General features: G+C 47.2%; 1 protein-coding gene across 1 annotated transcript in view; it reads left to right on the top strand.

Annotated features, from left to right (window-relative positions):
- NPC1 (NPC intracellular cholesterol transporter 1) overlaps positions 1–23,242 on the top strand; it is a 72,022-nt gene that overhangs the window by 23,404 nt on the left and 25,376 nt on the right. Inside the window, exons 8-18 of the mRNA XM_078872783.1 lie at positions 1,370–1,743; positions 3,229–3,455; positions 4,874–4,974; positions 7,242–7,344; positions 8,994–9,183; positions 15,944–16,126; positions 16,917–17,031; positions 18,758–18,885; positions 19,534–19,671; positions 21,510–21,599; positions 22,583–22,773. Of these exons, the coding sequence (XP_078728909.1) occupies positions 1,370–1,743; positions 3,229–3,455; positions 4,874–4,974; positions 7,242–7,344; positions 8,994–9,183; positions 15,944–16,126; positions 16,917–17,031; positions 18,758–18,885; positions 19,534–19,671; positions 21,510–21,599; positions 22,583–22,773 (1,840 nt within the window). The remainder of the gene's footprint in view (positions 1–1,369; positions 1,744–3,228; positions 3,456–4,873; positions 4,975–7,241; positions 7,345–8,993; positions 9,184–15,943; positions 16,127–16,916; positions 17,032–18,757; positions 18,886–19,533; positions 19,672–21,509; positions 21,600–22,582; positions 22,774–23,242) is intronic.

The following is a 23,242-nucleotide window of genomic DNA, read 5'->3' as shown; positions in this document are numbered from 1 at the left end:
TTCCAGAGTCCCACCACTGGCCCTCAGTGTCCCGGCCCTTACAAGGACAAGCGGGACGAGGGGGTCCAGGGTCCTAAGCTGGCTGGCTGGCGGGTCTTGGGTCTTGAGCTGCGACTGGCCCCGATTGGCCAGGGAGCTGCCCTTTTATGCCTCGTCCCCAACAAGGGGTGGGGTTGTGTGCGCCCCCAGATATCCCACAGAGCACACACAGCCCCCCCCCGTTGGTGGCGCCAAGGTGCTTAAGTGTCTGGGGTGCCTGGGATCCTAGCGCCTGGCGCCGAGGGCTTATCTGTCTAGGGTCCCAGAGCCCCCAGCAGCCTCTCCCCTCTTATGGCACTACACATTAAGACGATGTGTATACCATTTTTATTATTTATGTTTTAACTATGTTTCTGACTGGGTGCAGAAGTGACTTTATAAATCCGTCCTGGGTAAGTTCTAGACTAAGCTGTTTGTATTCAAGTCATTACATGGTTACTCTGTGTATCCATGATATGGAAGCTGTTTGCTTGTTGTGAAATGTTTTATTGTTGATTTTTTAAGATAACAGAGGACTGTGCTAGTGTAGTGCAGGAATGTTGCCTTGTAAGCCCTGTGGCATCCATCCCCTGTGTGTGCTCAGCCCAGAGGGTGCCACGGTGGCAAGATGTTGACTTCCTCGCCTGGTATACGGGAGCGCGTGGGTTCGATCCCAACTCTGACGCCTGTATATTTGGAGTTTGCATAACTGTCAATCCCTTATCAGTGCCTACCTTATTACAGACCAATTTAGACCTTATTGGTCACCCCGTGCCCTTATAAATCTCAACGTTCATCCTACAAAGTCCCATCACAAGGGAGAAACACAAACAAATAGACACCTTATTTTGCCCGTATTGAAACGGCTGTATGCCATATGGACCTGAACTCAATTTTCCTGTACAAGAATAGGGGTAAACTGTATGGGTTCATAGGTATGAGTTTGTATGTTCTCCTCATGGTCGCATGGATTTCTCTCCGGGTCCTCTGGTTTTCCCTCCACATTTAGAAACATGCCTTTAGAGTATTTGGTTGCTATACGTTTCCACGTGATAAGCCAGTTCCTTGCGCTATCATTTGTGACCTGGTCACTTCTGAAAAAGCTATAAAGCTCAGTGGGCCTCACCTGGTAAAATAAAAAATAGTTTAATAGTTTTAGGGTTGCTGCTGAAGCACCTGGGAGAGCGTTTTAATGATAAAAAAATAGCAATGACATAGAAACTGTTTGCTTGTTGTGAGATGTTTTATTGTTGATTAATTAAGATAACAAGGGGTTGCTGTATACATAGAGTGCAGGAATGTTGCCTTGTTAAGTGCCGCTATGGCATCCGTGCCTTGTTCGTGTGTGCAGACCAGAGCGTATCGCTGTTCGAGCGCCTGGGAGAGCGGTTTGAGAGCGGCCTGCGCGAGGGGTTTGCTCGCTGGGGCGCCACCTGTGTGCTGCACCCGTTGCCCGTGCTGCTCTGCTCCCTGGTGCTCGTGGCCACGTGCTCAGCGGGGCTCGCCCTGATGACCATCACCACCGACCCCGTGGAGCTGTGGTCAGCGCCCAGCAGCCAGGCTCGCCGCGAGAAGGCCTACTTTGACTCGAAGTTCGGGCCCTTCTTCCGCACGGAGCAGCTGATCATACAAGCCATTGATACCAACACGTCCACCTACTCTCCTTACCCGTCGGGAAATGATGTGCCGTTTGGTCCACCTCTCCGCCTGGACATTCTCTTCCAGGTGTGTGTGGCTACGCCGTGCGCTAGGGTACCCCTACGCATACGGCCCTTTTGTCAGTCCACCGCTGGATGGGCACCTTCCCATCCATCACCTTGAGGGTCGAAGTCTTCCAAGCGCTTTCAGGTTGTGCTGCGTGTTGCTCAGGCGTGCTGCCTGACGCTTTGAATTCAGAATTCAATTCAGTTTGCTGACGTAGCTCCCTGTCACGTGGAGTGAAGCGTCGGACGACGTGTTGAACGAAGCGCAGCACAACCAGGAAACGCAGCGAACGTCTGGACAGCGCGACCGCTTAAAGCCTGCACGTTGTATTGTTTTATAAACACTTCCTTTGCTGATTGTGAATGCAGCTCGGGGATTATTTTTGCATGTTTTTTTGGAAGACGTTGGTGCAGTATCATCTTGTTTTCGAAGTGCACACTGATATCTAGTTTTATCGCAGAGCAATTGAGACTAATAGCCAGTTAACCTACTGCTTACTATCTAAGACCAATTGGTCTTGTTGACTTCATCATGGGTTGAAAACACTGCTGGGCGAAAGCCTCCCCACACGTATCAGTCACGAGGGTTGTTTGATGATGCTTCACCTCCCTGGTCAGTGTCGCTTGGTGAAGGGGGGGGTGCTCAAACTTTTTGGATATCACTCGCTACTTGTGGCCGGGAGTCAAACTGAGGTCGTCGGGATCGTGAATATAGCGCGATAACCAATGCACCGCTGTTCCCACCCCCCACCCCCCCCCCCAAGTCATTATAACCACACGCACCGTTTCAGTTTATCATCCTGTCATTTTTCCGCTTTGTCTCAGTGCTGACAATTTCGTGCCCTTTTAACCACAAAACTTTCGCATTCGAAATATTTGGGAAATTTAAACTTGCAAACTTGTGTGAAAAAATGTGCGCATTTTGTGAACATCAGTAATAATGAAATAGGAAAATTGTACTGTTAAGGTAAATAGTATTCTCCTCTGCCCGGAGCTATGCTGCATTATTTAGGATGAACTAAGACGGTGTTCTTGTGTTACTATGAGATCCTCATTAATGCTTCCAACTAAAGTTGAAAGTGTTAATGCTAAGCTCTTTCAGTCTGTGTTATCCTCTGTTTCGGATGGGGTTACTATAACTTTTATGAAGAGGATCCAATATGAATAGTAGTTTTGTTTAAAGTTGTGTTGCTCTTAGGGGCTTACCCTATAGAATACTGGTCAAATTGAACAAAGATAAATCTAGCGCTTAAAGCATAAGCCTTGCCACCAAGGCGATGACGTAATTGTGTGTGAAGTCACGAGATGACATCTTAATGCGAGTTATCGTCCTGCCACGTCACACGGGGAGCATTCACCTCCCCTCCTAATAATGTCACGCGTGACGTCATCTTGTTGTGCAGCTTGGAAGGTTCCATCACTTTCGCTAATGGATTAGTGTTTCTGAGAACGTACGTGTGACAGTATCCATGAATATCCATGACCTCCCTTGTTAATGTTGCATTAGGTGCTGGACCTGCAGACAGCAGTGGAGATGATGGAAGTGCCCCACAATGGAACCAACGTCACACTTAAGGACATCTGCCTTGCCCCACTGGCACCCACCAACAACAACTGCACCATCATCAGCGTGCTCAACTACTTCCAGAACAGCTACAAGCAACTGAATCGTACCGTGGGTGATGATTTCTACGTCTGGGCCGACTATCACTCTCACTTCCTCTACTGCGTACGGTAAGCCTGGCTTACGACTAATTTCTTACCAAAGGGAGAACGCAACTCAAAAGAAACATACGTCCGAAACGTTGAATTTTAACAAGAAACAAGTTTGAGAAATTAATGCGTGTGCGTATGTTTTAGATGCATACATAGTCGGCATGTCCCAGAGGCTCCGACACAAGTTTGATGCTTTGTTCGTCAGAACTGAGACTTGAAAGTCTAGTTCACACTCCGGGGGCATCACTCTTGACATAATCTGCCTATGTTTTGAGATAGTATGCCCTGGTGTTTTCATACTATATTATTTCTAAAAGTTTTGCTGGCTGGCTGGCTGCCTGGAACGTGGGCAGGCAAACGTGCATGCGCGATAGTGAGTGCATGCACGAAGGTGACGTCAACGCGTGCGTGTACTCGTGGTGAGGTTACCCGCATACCACAGCATTGAGCCAGGTTCGTGTGTCGTGCTGACGTCATCACGTCTGCTTCCCCACCATCCACCTGTGGATCCTGCGGAAATACTATTTTTAATACTATTTTTATACGTTAAAAAAAACACATATTTTTTATTCTATTTTTAAATCCCTTTTTTCATAAAAATGTTTGATACTTGTAAGGCCAATCGAGATATACAACTCTTTTTCAGAAGTGAGCTGGCCACAAATGATAGCCTGATGAAGTGGCTTATCACATGGAAATTTCTGGCAGTCAAATTCTCTAAATAAATGTTGATTCTAAATGTGGAAGGGAAAAACCAAAGGACCCGTAGAAAAATCTACGAGACTACAGGGAGAGAGACCCGCAAAGCCAAATATACAACAAGTGACAGGGTCAGAATCAAACCCCCACGACTTGCATACCAGGCGAGGTAGTTAAAATTTCCTAGCTATCCGCGGCACCCTGTGCGGCCCAGTGCTAGTTTCTCTTCAACAAAGTTTATAAACCGACTTGAGTCAGACAGCCTGGGACACATTCTTTGTGCGTGCTAGATAGGAGCTTGTTTTTGTGTATTATAAAGTGGTGTGTGCTACTGCGATTTTCCTACACATGCATCTGCCCATCGGTTCGTCAAATGTGTGTCCTCTTTATGCATTGTGGCCGTGCAAGTATTAAAATCTGAGCACATCCTTGTAAGGCATGTTAAGTGCACAGTTGAATGTGTTATGCTTGTGGGGCGCATGCATGAATAGGGAAGTAGGTGGGTGGCAGGTGTACGCTTGCTTCTGTAGCTAGGACGTATTGTAATTAAGAATTGGCTTGAGATGCTGTGGTTGTGCACAAATGCTGAAAGCTGGGATAATGCTGCCCCAGCCACTGCTTCATTCTCTGGCTTAAAAAAATAGGTCAGAGTGTTTTTCTCAGAAATAAGTGTGGGATGAATGGAGAGAGAGAGGAACTTTTTTTGTTTGTTGTGTGTGTGTGTGCGTGCGCTTCAGTGCTCCGACTTCAGTGAATGACACGACCCCGCTGCACGACCCCTGTCTGGGCACGTTTGGGGGCCCTGTGTTCCCGTGGCTCGCTCTGGGAGGCTATGACGGTAGGGCACTGAACCTCACCTCATTTTAAGTTCAGGCTCTAAAGCACTTACTTCCTGTATCTTTTCAAGCTATAGCTGTGCTCTCTGTGCAGCAGTTAAAGTATTCGCTGGCATTAGATAGCAGCAAAATATATTAATGTAAATTAATTGCAGAAGCATATGTTGTGAAACAAAAAAAATAGGTTTTACCCTTTCTGGCAATGAAATAGGTTTTAAGATGTTCAAACACCAAATAGTTACCTTTTTCAAGGCATCAAGCCTGTATTAACCACACGTACTTGCAGACTTGATGCCTTGCAAAATGTATCTATTTGGCGTTTGAACATCTTAACACATGTTTTATTGCCAGAAAGGGTAACACCTTTTTTTTTTATTCATATTTTTTATACTGGCAAAAAAGTCCAATAGATATACGTTATGTAGTTGTTATTTTATAATTTCCCCCATTTTCATCCCGGTTGTGCTATCGGCATCATGTCATGAAGTTATCTATTTGGATGCCTCGGTGCAGTGTTAGAGAACCGCCCGTGGAAGTTATCAGAGAGTACATTTTAAGTGACCTTTGGTCCACACAGTAGAGAGAAGCACACTGTCCCAACCACTGCATATGAGAGTCATGGGATGGGAGCCATGACGGCAACAACAACTGGCATCACAAGCACGTGGTGACGGAAAGAATCAGAAACTTTATTTATACTGGAAGAATCTGATGAGCTCTAAAGCTCTTTCACATGTCCTGAAGGAACAGGTAAGAACGTTACTACAACAAACAATACAAAACATGATAGTCGTGCAAAGTACATAAAAGGTAAACAAATCGCCCAAACATCTATATAAATAAAGACCTTAATCCTTGTGTCTCAAAAACCTCGAGGGTACTTTCTGACGAGGTAGAAAGCTGAAATTTGGTAGACGGGTAGCTTTTAGGACATACACAACAGGGAAAATCGGAAAATCCGAGATTTTTCATTTTAAGGCCCCCATATCTCGCTTTTAAGTGCCCCATAAACATGTTTGTGCGTTTCATTCATAAACTGTGCAAAATATAAGATTGCTTTTTTTTCTTTTAATAGAGCGTTAAACAGCAGATAAAATTAAAGCGAGAACTATTCTAACTTTTATTGTTTTGAGATTTCAGATTCGCCGTTTTGAATGAAAAATTTCAAATTTTATGATGTTCAAATCTGAATAATTCGAAAACGGTTAAAGATAGGAGCTTGCCCTCACATAGTATTAAGACGATTGTTTGTGTTGCGATCAAAACGTCGTGATTTTTTTTCTATCTACGTGACTTTACCGTAAGACCTAAAGAGTAGTAATTATTATATTTATTGAAACATTTTCCTTGGCAAAGACGGGCTTTATGAACTAGTATACTAATAAAACTAAACCATTCCCATCCTACCAGGCAAAGCCCACTGAGATATTGACTTCTTTTTCAGAAGTGACCTGGCCACAAATGGCACCGAGAGAGCGAAATAAAGGAGATGAAAGACAGACGGAAAGACAAAGACAAGCATACAAGAGGGAGACATTGGGATACAGAGGCAGATGGAGAAAAGGGCAGAAAGACAGTGGGGGGCACAGAACAACAAGACAGAGAGACTGATTTGGAGGAACAAGCAGACAAGAGGGCGAGACACGTGGACAGAAATACAGAGACAAAGAGATGAAGACGGACAGACATGGAGGGATATAGAAAGGGAGAGACACAGATACAGAGGTAGACGTGGACACCGAGACAATGACAGAAGGTTAAACGGTGAAAACTGAGGGCAGCAGCGAGAAAGGCAGTTGGATACGGAGAGCAAAGGGGCAGGTAAATTGAGGAAGGCCCATACACAGACCACGGGAAGGGAGACCGAGGCAGAGATGAAGTGAGAGGGAGACCCATAGAGAGATGGGGAAAGGGGAGAATGAGAAACACAAATAGGGAGACAGACACAGAGAGAGGAAAATATAGACAGGCCAGTTTATTGAAAATATACTTGAATATATTATACATTGGTTTCAGATTCACGTAATACCTAGGCAAGGTGTTCAATATTTGGCTGTTGATCGCATCCCTAGTTTCAGTCTACCTGGTGTGTGAATTCATTTATAGTGTTTGCTTTCGTTGGAGTATTAACAAATAATATTAGCATTTACATTTTCCGATTTGCTAACGTTCTTTGTGACCACCTGTGTTCAGCAACTTCTAATGGGAGTGCGTGTAGATGTGTGGCGAAAGAAGTGACCCCGTTGCCCTGTTGAATGATGCGCTCCAGGTGATAATTACAACAACGCCACGGCCCTGGTCATAACCTTCCCTGTTGTCAACTACCACAACAACTCGGAAAAGATGGCTGCTATTTTGGCATGGGAACAAGGGTGAGTTGTGGGTTGCAAATGCTTGACTTAATTTGAGAATCTGATTTGCATGTTATCCGAGACCAAATCACCCAGCATACACCCAATCTCGTCAGATCTGGAGAGGTATGCTCGGTTGAGCCAGGATAGCGCTTGAAGGGACAATCTCCGCACACAAAGCCGTGCTGCAGGCAGTTACTACTGCTGCTGTGGGGCCAATTTGTCAGCACCCGAGCAATGCAGCAATATCGAATGTTGTACTGTACTATGGTTCAACATCTATGCTGCCCACCTTCACCTACCCACACTGACCAGCATGGCGACATGGAGAGGCTGTCATCCAACAGTGGATTGACAGTGGCTCTGTGTTTTTATGTATATGCATACAAACTCGTACAAGAGCCAACTTCCAATGTGTTGGCAAGGCAACACAAAATAGATGATGATGTCGATGGACAGTGTCACAAACGGGAGAGTTGGCGATCTCTAAGTCACACTGCACTCTCGTGCAATTCCAGCAACACAGCGTGGAATAAGACCAAAAAGGTTAAGTGCATTTTGTCATTATTAACTATTCGGAATGATCGTAGCAATTATTGAGGGTGATGAAGGTAGTGATCGTCACGAAGGTGACGTGGGTGATAGGACTCTGGAGTGAGATGCGCTGGGCCCCGAATCGTGTGATTAAAAATAATGCTTGGGCCACGTGCGCTCCGAGGAGACTCCGCGTGCCACGTGGTTTCTTCAACGTGGGGCGACCACAAATAGCTGTCTAGCCTCCAGCCTAGAGCCCCTCTGGCTGTTTGTTCAAAGTGAGCCGTGCTCACGGATCCACCACGTTTACCGCTGTCACTGGTATCTCACGTTTCTGTAGACGTCACTCGGAGCTTTCTCCGCCCGTTTGTTGCGGAAATGTGCAGTCCTACAGGTTTTCTTTTCTTTACAAAAGGTTATGTGCCCCCCTTTTCCTAATGGACAACTGCAACAAGAATGAGGCATATGGCACATCCTGCTGCTTCTTACCACACACCCTACCACCCCTCACCACATACTTCCGATTATATATATATTTTTTCCCTACCTGCCTCCGATTAGCACGGTTGGGCTACGTATGGTGTGAAAGAAGTTCATAATACATATACACAAGACAAAGATACCCCGTATAGCCTCAGTAGACTTTTTGGGCAAGTGTTGTTAGCGAGCACCTATGCAGGCCGACACAGCACACGAGGGAGTGGGTGGCCAGCACCACGCCTGGCTGACTTTGTCTCCTCAGTGGTGATGTTTACACATACTACACACCCTTCACCATACACCACGCACCCATCACCACCCACTACTTACCCCACACCACATACCAACCCTCCAATTAAATTGTAATGCAGTCACATCTGAAGAGTAAGTCAAATGACGTGGAAATAACAGCTGCTTTGGGATTCGAAGGAGGCAGTCAGTGCGCCACCGCTGCAAACACAGGAATTGGGCCCGGTACCTTTAATACATTGATGCACGAGAGGAACCAATACATTAGAGATGTTGCCTAACGATTAGTTATTCACAGCGAATTTGTGATAAATTAATAACATGCATTACGTAACCTGTCGTTGAGGGCTGTGCCTGGATAGACTTACAGCTAAATAAGCGTGCACTGCCGTGCCTCTTGCACGCAGGTTCATTGATCTGGTGAAAAACTACAACAACCCCAATCTGAGCATCGTGTACTCGGCGGAGCGCAGCATTGAGGACGAGATCAACCGGGAGAGCACTGGCGACGTGCGCACCGTGCTCATCAGCTACGCCGTCATGTTCGTGTACATCTCTCTTGCACTGGGACACATCCGGAGCATCTTCACGCTGGCGGTACGTGTGTGTACACGTTTGTACGCACGGGTTGTTGATATATATTAGGTCTTTAATAATAATAATACAAATAAAAAAAAGTGTAATTTAACGAAATTATGCGAATTTATGTAATAACTAGCGGGAAGAACACACGCACACATAGACTTATATACACTATTACAGACATTGACCCACACACACACAAACACATCGACTTACACCCACACACACATATGGACTCACACAGACATGGACTTTAGATACACACACATGGAGTTACACACAGAAAATGACGTACACACATACAGCGACTCACACACACACATACATAGACTCACACACACACATACATAGACTCACACACACATGGACCTACACACACATATCTACTAAGACACACACACATGGACTTGCACACATACATGGAACCACGCAGACACATCGACTTACACACACATACATAGACTCACACACACAACGCCCGACACACACACATATGGACTCGCACACACAGACATCGACTTTAGATACACACACGGAGTTACACACATGGACTCACACACACACATACACTTGCACAGACACACAAACACACATCGACTCACACACGAACATAGAGCCACACACATCGACTGACACGCAGACACATCGACTTACACACACAGCGACTCGCACACATACATGGACTTATACACACACACATAAACACATGGACTCACACACAAACACATGCACTTACACACACACACACACATCGATCCACAACAACAACCGCCATTCGCCACTAAGTGGCGGTGACGTCACCACGACGCTTGTGCCAGGCCAAGTGCACCTTGAGGCCACGTGAAGTGTCGAACGCCCGCTGGCAGGAGGTCACGGGGCAGACCCAGCAGGTGCCACGGGTCGACTGACCGAGATGACCGAGATGACTGGCTGATGCACCACCTGTGCCCCCTACCGTACCAACTTGCTGTGCTTTAGCCACCCGGCGCTCCGCTCGTTGTTGTGAGCGTCGCTCCTCCGCCCTCCGTTGTTGTTGGAGGGCGACTGCCTCCAACTGCCCAGTAGCGTCCTTCACGAGCCTCCTCCACTGAGGCCGATCTTGACACCGCTGGTACCAGTCATCGGCAAGTCCACTCAGCTCCACGTCCTCCTGTACCACATCACTCCATCTCTTTTCTAGCCCGTGCCGTGCCCGTTTAGCCCCCTCGATCCGGCCGAACAAAAGCTGTTTAGGCATGCGGTAGCTGGGCATGCGGGCTACATGACCCAGCCAACGCAGCCTTGCCTGCCGGAGGAGCTCACCGATGGGACTTTGCCCCGATCTTTCAAGGATTTGTGAGCTCCTCACACAATCCAGCCTGGTTAAACCCAGGATGGATCGTAGGCAGGCCAGCCTAAATTTTTCCAACCGGCGAAGATGCTCCATTAGGGGGGTCCACGTTTCGCAAGCGTAGAGAAGGGAGGGAATGACCGTGGCCGAGAAGACCTGAAGCTTCGTGCGGAGCGACAGACCAGGTAGCTTCCACACAGCGTTATGCAACCGATGAAAAGATAATGCCGCTCGACTGATTCGGAGTGAGACCTCTGCTGATAAACTGGAGCCGGTCATAAGCACACTGCCCAGGTATGGGAAACTCTCCACTCTCTCCACAACAGCCCCATCACCGATTGGGAGTTGTGGGGGCGGAGTGTCCGATGGTACAAAATACCCAGGCAGGTGCTTAGTTTTGGTGGGGCTGATGGTAAGGCCCCACCTCTTAGTGGCACGCTCCAGTCTCAGCAGCAGCGTCTCCAACTCCTCTTCTGAATGAGCAGCGATTACCAAATCATCGGCATACATAACGTGGTTGACCAATAGGGAGCCATCCCTTGATCGCACCCGGGCGTCGATCAGCCTCCCATTATATCTGTACCAAATGGAAATTCCCCCGGTACAGCTATTGAAGGCTTCACGAACTACGCAGTCGAAATAAATGTTAAATAATGTGGGAGCCAGAGGACATCCCTGTCGCACCCCAAGGTGTACAGGGAAAGGCTCCGACTCCCGGCCATCGACCACACACACACATACATCGACCCACACACACATAGACTTGCACACACGCACACACATAGACTTGCACACACACACATATGGACTTACAAAAAACAAAGACAAAGATTCCCCGTATAGCCTTAACAGACTGTAGGGGTAAGTGCTGTTAGCGAGCACCTATGAAGGCCGGCACGGCACACGAGGGGTTGGGTGGCCAACACCACGCCCGGCCGCCTTTGTCTCCCTAGCGACGATGTTTACACATCGCACCAGGTACTCATTTGAGGCTGAGTCGACCTAGGGGAGGCCCGGGACCGGTTTAGATTATCGTCACTGGTGTTGGCCGTGAGCGAGAATCGAACTCTGGTCGCCGGGTTCGCAGCGCAGCGCGCTAACCCCTACACTACTGTAGGGGTGTTAGAGAGAGAGCCGTTATGCATGGCAGCTTATGGGAAACAAACACAGTGGGCGGGGCTACGTGAGTGCACGGGGGGGGTGCTCTCAACGACGTCCGCACCAGGCAGCCCGGGGCCCCACCCCTCAGCGGGGGTGGAGTATAAAGGGGGATGTGTCAGAGGGCTCGGGGCAGAATGTTAAAGCTAAACCAGTGAAGACCGAAGATCGTCTAGCTAGAGCCCTGGACTCCCCTGGGACGCCGCCCTTGTCAGGGCCGCGCAGGACCGAGCCAGCGGCGTGGTCCCGAGAACCAGAGCTAGTGCTCTGGGACTCCGGGTACCGTAGCCCGACTTACCAGTGTCGGGCCAGACAGCCTCCCCTAGCCCGTTAGTGGAGGACTAGGAGGTAGGTCAGAGATAGCTAGCAGTGTATTCCCAGCTAGCCGGGTGAGGGGGCCGATGCCCCCTCTAGTATTGTATGTCCACAGTTGTGACTACTTGTACGGAATAAATACGCGTGCCTCACCAACGGTGTCCAAGAGTCATCAACGGTACTTCACTACTATGGACTTACACACATCGACTCGCACACACATCAACCCACACACACACACATGGACTTACAAACACATCGCGACTCACACATACACATGGACTTTCACACATACACATGGACTTTCACACACACACATACATTGACTCGCACACATCGGTTTAGACACACACACAATTGTTTTTTATTTTCAATTACACACACACATGGACTCACACACACATGGACTCGCACACACATGGACTCGCACACACAAACACATGCACTTACACACATACATCGACCCACACACACACAGACTTGCACACGCACACACACACATAGATTTGCACACACACACATATGGACTTACACACATCGACTTGCACACACATCAACCCACACACACATAGACTTACAAACACGCATCGCGACTCACACATACACATGAACTTTCACACACACACACACATACATCGACTCACACACATCGGTTTAGATGCACACACAATTATTTTTATTTTCAATTGCACACACACATCGACTCGCACACACACACACACATGGACCTACACACACGCAAAGGAATGGACTTACACACTCACATGCTGACTCTATAGCAGTATTTATCGACTCTATAGCACGAAGTACTCACCTGACAGAGTGGCGTGGTGAGGCCTAGTCCTGTACAGAGCCCCCGGCCTCGCCTAGATTGCCCAGCCGGACGAGGTTGCACCTTGGCAGGCTGGAGGCTGGGCCGCAACCCCCACCCCCACCATCCCCCCGCCCGCGCTACAATAATAGTATCTAAGCGCTATAATATTAGTATCTACCGATCCTATAGTAGTAAGTGCACACATTGGGGTGGGGGGGAGAAGAGGACATGACACTGATGAATTTACCTCAGCGTTGTGTGTATTGTTTTTCCATTTTTAACGTGACTGAGACATCCCCCCCCTCCACTGATGATGCGTGTGCGTTGCTAGGGGCAACCCCCGGGCAGCTTTAGCGGCACGAGGAAATAATTAACAAACGGAAAATATCACTAAATTGTTAATTTAACTACTTTAAAGTTGACTGATGGGAAAACGGAATGGCGCTGGCACACCACGGGGCTTACGGCGTTGTAACCAGCTACTTTTTTTAAGCGTTAACCCCACGGTTCGCGAGCCCAAATCCTTCGCAAGAGACAGACAGATAGACAAAGAATGACGTTTATAGGTTAGATTATTATGCATGAACTTAGGAAGGCACCACTCAGACTCTTCTGTGTTAAGCACCTTTCATATCTAAAAACACTCTAACATGCGAACACTTATGCTCGGATTCATCAACAGTACTCCTCGATGTCCTACTCATTGATCCGTACAAATAACCCTCAATGGTTACGTTTGTTAAACTGAGCACAAACAAATCGCCTAATCCCTCAGAGTAAAGCGAGCATACACGGCGATAGGAAAAGTCCTAAAAAATGTAATGTGACAATATTCATACGAACAGTGATAAATAAGCATGTACCCGAGTTAAAAGTAGACCTCAATAAATTAATGGGTAAGATTATGCAATTAACGAAAACGAATGACTAAAATACTTCTAAACGACCGTATTCATGTAACTCAACAGGCAGCAATGCTTTTCACGGTCCGCTAATAGTTAACGCACCACCTTGGAATGGCAACCCTTTTCGAAACACAAAGATAACTTTTTGGAACAATCTTATTAGTCCCGATATGCGCGTTATGTGTGTGTGTCTTCTTTGCCACTTGCTGAATTAGCGGCTTATGCAGTACAGCGTTCCTTGTACTGAAAATACCTCAGGTTCCCAGCAGGGCCGCTGGGATGGCGTGTGTGTGTGTATTGAACACACGGCACTCTTGTCTGCACCGACACTCTTCCTCTTGGCTGCACTAGTTCAGGCTCTTTCCACTGCTCCGTACTCTTTACCCTGGCGTGCAGCTGCCAGCTTCGCGAGGGCACCCGGTGGTGCCTCTCCCGCCCAGCCCTTGCTTCAGGGCTGCGCTGGTCGTTGCTCGTCACTCTTTCCCTCTGCTCTCAAAACTCGTAAATTGTATTCGCACACCTCTTAGCTTCTTACAACTCTTATAGCTTAGTACAACACCACTAATCGCAATCCTTGACTTTGCAAGCGACTCAAAATATCAGGATAAATGTAGAATAAAACGTTCAGCGATACTCTGTCGGTCAGCGCCGAACTCAAAACCTAGCAACACATCGCCCCTCTTCTCTGCAAGACTCGACATCCATGGTTGATTTCAAGGACCATCCCCAGAGCTTGCCATTACAAAACTGAAGTGCGCTGTGTGTGTTCGTCGTTATATTCGAAAATTTTCCTCCATCTGCGTGTCTCTCGTGAAAAAAAACAGGATCCCTCTGTCTCGTTCTCCTCTCGTGGCCACAGCCGCCTGGTTGCCCCCCCCCCCCCCCCTTTTGACCTTTGACTGGCTGATTTCCATCACCATGTTTATGTTTTTTGGTTTGCATTTCCCCTCCCTCCTCTGCCTTCGTGGTGTTTGCCATCTCAAGGGGAGGAATATTTTATTGCTACCATGTGTTGTGCCAAATTGCGGTTTGGAGGCTCTGGTCCTATGGAATACATATTATCTTGGTCGTGTGTGATTGACCTATTTCGCCTTGTATCTATTTTGAATTACCCTCGGTCTAATACTTCATAATTATTATTTGGTTTATGTTTAACCAAGCTTTGTGATATACCATAGATGTTACCACAGGTATTCCGAGGGTTTTATTAACTTTGTTCTCCGACTGTGTCGCCAAGGATCCGTGCTTCTTATTCTCGAGTTATATTTTGATATCCTGAGGTTGGAGATGTAACTAAGTTTTGACTTAAGCTTTCGTGACTGCCGGAATTCATATTGGTTGGTTCTTTCGGTAAGGTCACGTAGATAGAAAGATACAATATAAGAGGTGAATAAGAGTAAAATAAAATAAGTAATAATAAAAGCCACGAATGTAGACTGCAGTCTATAATGTAGATGTATTCTTGTCACTAAGTTTCAAACTTTTACCGTTGTTAAAAACCACCAGTTGTAATATTCCCCGTCCCTGCTGTTTGTCCATGTTTAATGGTGGCCTTTGGCCTTGCACCGGGGTTTTTATTAAATGTTATGGCTTATCTCCAGCTGCTTTCTTGTGTGGCTTGTGAGAGACAGCGGATTGAGGGGTGGGGGGTGACCCCCCTCTACGCCCCGCACCTACATCCAGATAAAACTTTTTTTAAAAATAGGCAGAATCATTCTTAATATAAATATTTGGAAAAAGTGTCCCTCTTCACCCGTGAGTCTGCCAGTTCTTCAATCGCTGTATGGTCTACACGAGTGTATTTGAGTTTATGGACAGGAGTTTTTTTTTGCAGCGTCCCAATGGCCACTTAAAAGTAGGCCGGCCAGTTTGTGACGCAGTAAATGGCACTACTAAAGCATGCATTTGTAATTGTCACTTTGTCTCACAATTTTTTAAGAAGGTTCTAATTGGGCACATTTAGCCATTTCAATTAGTCTCTTGCTCGTGGGAGGAGATTGGACAACCCGGAGAAAACCCACCCTGTATAGGAGGTGACACTGCTCAAATGTTTGCTTTGACGAGTTGAAAGAAGCTACTTTTGCTATATGACCATATTTTGGCCATCTCGCAGCACAACGAATTGGGAGTCTCACAAACCGGTGCTTACACCTTTGGCTCGAGAGGTTTTTTTGATCAGTGACTTCTAAGGTATGTGTTTTTAATGTTACAAAATTTTTATACTATTGTCATCCATGCACGATGCGTTTTCAGGTTGACTCAAAGATCTCGCTGGCCATGGCAGGGATCGCCATTGTCCTCTGCTCCGTGTCTTCCTCTCTGGGCATCTTCAGTTACGCGGGCATCCCACTTACGCTCATCGTCATTGAGGTCATCCCCTTCCTCGTGCTGGCCGTCGGCGTGGACAACATCTTCATCCTCGTGCAGGCTTACCAGGTGACTCCCGTCGCAGAGTGCTGACTTGCTGCGGCAGGCACGGTAACAAAGATAATTGTCTTCAACCGAGCCAGGCTGTATCTTGAAAACAAACACGTGAGGAATGTGCAAGAACCCAGCCAGGTTATAAAGTTGATCAACTACTTAAGATGTGCATTCTAGAACAAGAGGCAAGTTATAATATAGAACAGCAAGACCTGCGTATATGTCTGTGAACGGGGGCTATGTTAAACAAAACCCAGGTAGGGTACACTCACCTCTTTTTTTTTATTCACAGCGGGATCTAATATTTTGGACACAGGCTTTGTGATTTATAGCAGATATGAAATACTAATTTTGATATGTATGATGTTTCTTTATACGATGAAGATGATGATCATAAGAATAATAATATCGCCTCTGCAGCATTCAGACGAACTGTGGCCATAGCCCAGATTAGACTAAGGGTTTTCGTCCTGTGCTTCGTGTCACAGCAGTGCTTAACGTGGCTGCAATGTTTGCATTTGCAAATTGGCTGGAGTGACCACGCCCATCATCCGGCACTGTTGAGATGGGGGGGGGGGGAATTTAGTGCCGGCTCACCACCTGGCTGCTTTCCCATTTGTCTGATTCCTCGCACCTTGGAGCCATTTCCTCTCTTCGAGAGCGAGCGAATATTGAATCTCCACATTGTTTATGCTAATTTGTACGAATGGGCATGTCTTGTTCAGTGACATGAGTGACGTGGAGACATGTGGGAAGTTATGTCTTATTGCCAGGCAATTTCACGTGATCTGTGCTTTGCTAACAGAGAGACGAACGCCGTGCGGAAGAGAAGGCGCATGAGCAGATTGGCCGGATCCTGGGAGATGTTGCTCCAAGCATGCTGCTGACCTCCACTTCAGAGACCTTGGCCTTCTTTCTGGGTAACGAGCACCTCACAAGTGGTTAGCACTGGACCCCGTGCAAAGTGAGCTAAAGAGCGCCATAACTAATGAGGCGTTTTTTTTTTGTAACCAGGTGAAATCACATATTTGAATGTGCACAGTGAGAACACCATGACTAAAGTTTGAAAATAGGTAATAAAACATACGTACAAATTTAATACAAAAGTTAATAGTTAACGTAACTCGGTACTCATAATAACAAATTACAGCACACCATCTTTCTTTTTTAACAAGGAGGACGTTTTGACAAAGCAAGGAGATCGTTGTCATCATCTTGTGTTTGCTCTCAATGTCCAAGTCACTCAACCACTTGATCTCTACTTCATCCAGTTAAATTGGCCTTCTCGCTCGAACAAATGTCTTAAATAGTTTGGCGAACTTGTTCTCCACGAAATACATATATATTGTAAGGGGAGGCTGTGACACTCACCATATTCATTCACTGATATTCGGAGACGTTTTCCGATAATTGGGTTGTGTTTATGCGTACCTCCGATTACCATGCGTACCGCACCTCCAATTAGCACGGTTGGCTACGTACAGTCCGAAATGCTGCTACTTTGCACGAATCCCTTACTGAAAGACATTTGCTGCATATAGTCATCTTCAAGTCAATGGCTGATGCACCAAAGAATTTTTTACTCAAGTGTTACGTGGAAAGACAAGGCCTTGGTCATAAATTTAAGACAATTATATTTACGTCAGAGTTACCAGCATATACAGCTGTAGTGACTGTACTTGTCACCATAGGTGGGACAAAGTCATTGTTATGCAAGTCCAAGTCGAGTCGCAAGTCATCAAATTCATGACTCGAGTCTGACTCGAGTCCAAGTCACATGACTCGAGTCCACATCTCATAGGTGGGACAAAGTCATTGTTATGCAAGTCCAAGTCGAGTCGCAAGTCATCAAATTCATGACTCGAGTCTGACTCGAGTCCAAGTCACATGACTCGAGTCCACACCTCTGCTTGTCACTGTGTGGTGCCGGGACTTGCGAAGTCACGGCCGGTAATGTCATTGCGGGCAGCCCGGGTTGCGTGCTGCAGTACCAACACTAGCGGTGGTTGGGTGAGCGCTGGTTAGCGCGGAGGCACCGCGAGCAGTGTGCGGTGCCGGCTCCCGGTGAGGGAGCGAGAGCGAGTATCAGCCAGCCAGGGTTACTCTGGGGCATGATACTCTGGCTGACCTGTTGTCACGTGACCGGACAATACTGGAGGGGGGCCACCGGTGGACGGGGACCGAGGGGCGGTCACGTGGTTCCGAAGAGCTCTCGGGAACATTCGAGAGGGAGCTCGAGAAGCCTGGAAGGTGGGCGGGGCTAAGGGCGGAGCCAGCCCCAGCACGGGGGCGTATAATGAGAGCTCCATGAGGAGCTCGGGGTTCTTCGTGTGCTGGTGTGAAGAAGATCCACGTCGGGGAGAAAAAGCCTCTAGCCACGCGGTCCGAGACCCCGCTTGTGGTCCGGACCGGGATAGCGAACAGTGTCTAGTTCTGCCGTAGCGTGGCTGGATGGGCATTCGAGACCCGAGCGTAGGTTGTGTTATGTTACGTATGGTTATGTGAATAAATAGTGTTGCTCCAAAGATAACATCTGCGACTCAGTTGGACTCACTACACAGCCATTAGCTATTAAAATCTTGTTTAACAACACATGTACAGAAATGCCACCGTTGCTGTTGTGCGTCCGATTGTCTGGTCCCACAGGCGCCTTGTCCGACATGCCGGCTGTGCGCACCTTCTCGCTGTTTGCCGGCATGGCTGTGCTCATCGACTTCCTGCTACAGGTCACCTGCTTCGTCAGCCTCATGGGCCTCGATGCGCGGAGGCAGGAGGTGTGACGCTGCTCACAATTGTACATCACACTTAGGGCTTTCTGTATGGGGATAGTGTTGCCACATGTATGTATGTTTGTTGAACTTGTCGCTCACGGTCCAACGCTCACGGTCACATCGTACGTAGCCAACTCTGCTAATCTGAGGTGTGAATGTATCAACACTCCAGCTAAACTATAGAACTATTTTAATTTTACGAGGTAAGGCCCACTGAGGTTATATAGCTCTTTTTCAGAAGTGACCTGGCCACATGATAGCTTAACAAAGTGGCTCATCATCACGTGGACATTTATTGCAGCATGTTTCTAAATGTGGAGGGAAAAACTGGAGGCCCAAGAGAAAAATCCACGCAACCACGCGGAGCACAGGCAAACTCCAACTATACAGGCGTCATGGTCGGGATCGAACCCATGACCTCCTGTATACCAGGCGAGGTAGTTAATATCTCGCCATCATGGCGCCACTCCTTAATATAGTTGGCCAAACATCCCGAAATAGGTCCACATAGCTTAGGAAATTGTTGCCACCTATTCTGGTGGCTTTCCTTTCTGCTTGTCTTTGGCTTCCCGCACCTCTGAAACTTGAAAACTGTGCATTGAAAATGTGTGTTTATTTTATTTTTTAAGCGAATGCGCTGCCACTTTGTAGGAGGGTCATTTCGATATCGTCTGCTGCATGAAGACCAGCGTTCCTCCGCCGGACGAGAGTCAGCACGGCCTGCTATTCCGCTTTTTCAAGAATCTTTTTGCTCCTGTGCTGCTGAGCGAGTGTGTGCGGCCTGTTGTGGTGAGTGACCTCTCCTCCACACGTCCGCAGGTGTAATGGGAATAGAACCCATCGCATATTTCACCGCACCGGTTTTGCAGATTGCAGAATGCCGTGCTAGAATGCACATCTAAATGGTATAATACGGTGTCCATTCTACCCGATGTTAGTCCGCACCATTGGTCTGCACCTCCGATAAGCACGGTTGGCTACACACGCTGCGAAAGAAGTTCAACATGCGTATATACGTGACAGATCCCTACACTGCGTGGAGTCGCGCAGTAGCACCACTGCTATCATCCAACGATTTGGAGGCAGCGCTCACCACGCACGCCTCCACAGGGCCATCCAGGGGTAGATGACCATCATCCAGCGCTCATTTGAGTATGGAGACATTTAATATGCAAAGTTATGTTCAGTTAGACACAGGTCATATGTTATGCAAGCCTACAACCAATCACCATAAATGTGCCCAATTTCATCAGAAGTGGAAAGCCAAGCGTGGTAGAGCCTTGTTAGTACTTGGATGGGTGCCCAGCAGGGCTTGCCAGCTGTTGTAGATGTGAAGCTACGAGGTGGCCAGGAGGTACAAACAGGAGTCTTCTCCAAGTTTTCCCGGTTTCCTCCCTTATGCCAACACCCATGTAAATGATATTGGCTGCACAATTCAATGCAGGACTGAAAAAGAGTCTTGGGACTCATTGAGGCTTTTTTAGGTAAACAATTGCTAATATATAACTGTCTTCTTGGTTCTTTCGGTAAAGTCACGTAGAAGGGAAATAATAAAATAATAAAAATTAAAATAATAAAATAATTCTCACGACGTTTCGGCCACAACGCAAGCAGCCGTCCTCAGGTGAAGAACAGGTCTGTCGGAAAGACATTCAGACGCTGTCTTTCCGACAGACCTGGTTTTCACCTGAGGACGGCTGCTTGCGTTGTGGCCGAAACGTCGTGAGAATTATTTTATTATGTTTTATTTTATTATTTCCCTTCTACGTGACTTTACCAAAAAAAACAAGAAGATGAATCCCTGCAGTCACGAAAGCTTTAAATCGAAATATATAACTGGTTATGTACACGTGTTAAATATGGTTAAGTAAATATTTGTTTGAGTAAAGTTATGTATGTGTATTTGTAAAAAAAAGTTCATGAATGCAAGATTTTCCAGCCTCCAATTTGTTGTGAAATGTTAGTTGCAAACTGCTTTAATCTGTAAAGTAAACCGTTTACAAGAGTAAGCCATTGTGCATCAGTTCCCGGACCCGCAGCCACTTGGAAACAGCCCACTGCAAGCATCTTAGCTGCACTAATCGGGTACTAAAGGGGAATATTTTTTGACAGAGTAACATCGTGTTTTTAATATTATGCTCTTCTGTCACTGGAAAAGGGCCTCTTACATTGACAGAAGTGACTGAGGTGCATGCGTCCATGTGCGATTACCTACGAAAGCTGTAGCATTTGAAAGTTCATTCGGTCCTCATGAAGGAAAATGTCCCCCACCTGACTTAGCCAGTTTTTATCAACACCGATGGATCCGAGCACATGATGCCCAATGTATTAGGCTGGTAATGGAATGGCAGCTTGAGGAGAGAACATAGCCAAGGGGATTTCCACTGTGGAGATGGAGCAATGAGATCAGTTCACTTGCAGCAATGAGGTAGATTGGTAGATTGGACCGTGAGCCGCAATAACAGCGTGGGGAAAACCTTCCACCCAGTAGGAGACTGACCGTGGGCGGCGATGATAATGACGATAATAATCGCACCTCCAATTATCATCGTTTGTTATGTATGGTGCGAAAGAAGTTCAACATACATAATGATGTTCTTCGGAGTAACACCTTCTGTGTTCGTCAGATGTCGGTGTTTGTGGCGGCGCTTGCCTTCAGTGTGGCTGTCGTCAACAAGATTGAAATCGGTCTGGACCAGAGGCTCTCCATGCCTGATGTGCGGCTTTGCATTTGCACCAGCTCCTTCATGCGCACACACACGCACAGAGGTCGCATTCACACGCTCAATCGCAGACATTCACGGTTCACGCATACATCGGACGCACATTATAACTTGCAAACACAATTTCAAACTTAAGCATATAAATTCAGTACACTCTAGGTCAGTGTTATTCACTCATTTGCAGAGGGGGGCTGCTTTCACCAGACATTTGAAACCATTGGGTTTGACAGCACGATGATGATGGGGGGTGTTTTCACTCTTTGTGTATTGTCGGAGGCCGCACGTCAGGGGCAACACTAAAGGTCACCAACGGCCGCCAGTCGCCTGCGGGTCTTGCAGTGAAGAACACTCTGCTCTAGCTGATATTGTCACACTCTATCCCAAACCCATGCATTCAGGAACACTAATGTTCATGAGAAATGCTAATTTTACACTTTTGATTTACAGTCCTTGGTCTATATCAGGGGTCTGCAACCTGTAGCTCTGGAGCCACATGCGTCTCTTTAAGAACTGCTTCGTGGTGTTATTTATTGAGGACCGTCTCGTATTTACGTGCATTGCGGCTCTTTAAATGTTAGTTTTCCTGAATAAATAATATGGCTCCATTTTGGTTGCCGACCCCTGGGCTATACACTGCTGAATGAAGGCCTCTGCCATACCGTGCCAGTCACGGAGGTTGTTTGATCGTACTTCACCATGCCAGTCAGTTCAGGCTGATAAAGGAGGGGGTGCCCAGGACTGGTTCAGATGTTAACCATGGCCGACGATCACACTCGGGTCGCCGGGTTCATAGCGCAGTAGAACTACTTTTTGTGTTTAGTTTATTGTCTTTTGCCCGCACCTCTGATTAGCATGGGTTGGCTACGTACGGTGCGAAAGAAGTTCAAAATACATACGTACAGGAGTATGCTAATTAATTAAATAAGCCTTGCAAGCAAAGGTCAAAGGGTGAGCCTGTGTGTCTGTGTGTGTTGCAGGATTCTTACGTGTTGACGTACTTCACCGCGTTAAACCGTTTTCTGCACTCGGGCCCGCCGGTGTACTTTGTAGTGGAGGACGGTCACGACTACTTGACGCTGGAGGGACAAAACGTCATCTGCGGAGGGGTCGGCTGCAACAACAACTCGCTGGTGGAGCAGCTCTACCTCGCTGCGCAGCTGCCCAACTAGTACGCGAGCATGCTCTGTGCCGCACAACTTACTCTATAAGCTGGAGCTGGAATTGTCCTATTATATGTTTAGATGCTCGCTCCACTGATTATCGGTTTCTTTTACTTGACTCCTCTGACCTCGCAAAAACGGTCGGAAACAAAAGTCTCGCTTCTGTTCCGGCATGTGCCTCTGGACGGGAGGTGATTATCGGGGCTCGGGGACGTCATCGGTATCATCCGGGTCGTGCTAGGCTTGTAGGGGGTCTAGTGTTGTATGAATGTTCTGTCAATGTTCTTGTAATTCTATGGGCACCATGGTGGAGAGTTGTTAACTACCTCGTCTGGTATGGAGGAGGTTGTGGGTTCGATCCCGACCCCCTGACACCTGTATATTTGGAATTTGCATGTCTCCCTCCCTGTGGTCATGTGGATTTTTCTCCGAGCCCTCTGGTTTTTACCTCCACATTTAGAATCAACATCATGCGTT

This window comes from Lampetra fluviatilis, chromosome 2, assembly GCF_964198595.1.
Source record: "Lampetra fluviatilis chromosome 2, kcLamFluv1.1, whole genome shotgun sequence".
Classification (NCBI taxonomy): domain Eukaryota; kingdom Metazoa; phylum Chordata; class Hyperoartia; order Petromyzontiformes; family Petromyzontidae; genus Lampetra; species Lampetra fluviatilis.
Note: the sequence above shows the minus strand (reverse complement) of the source record. Positions and strands in the feature narration are given on the sequence as shown.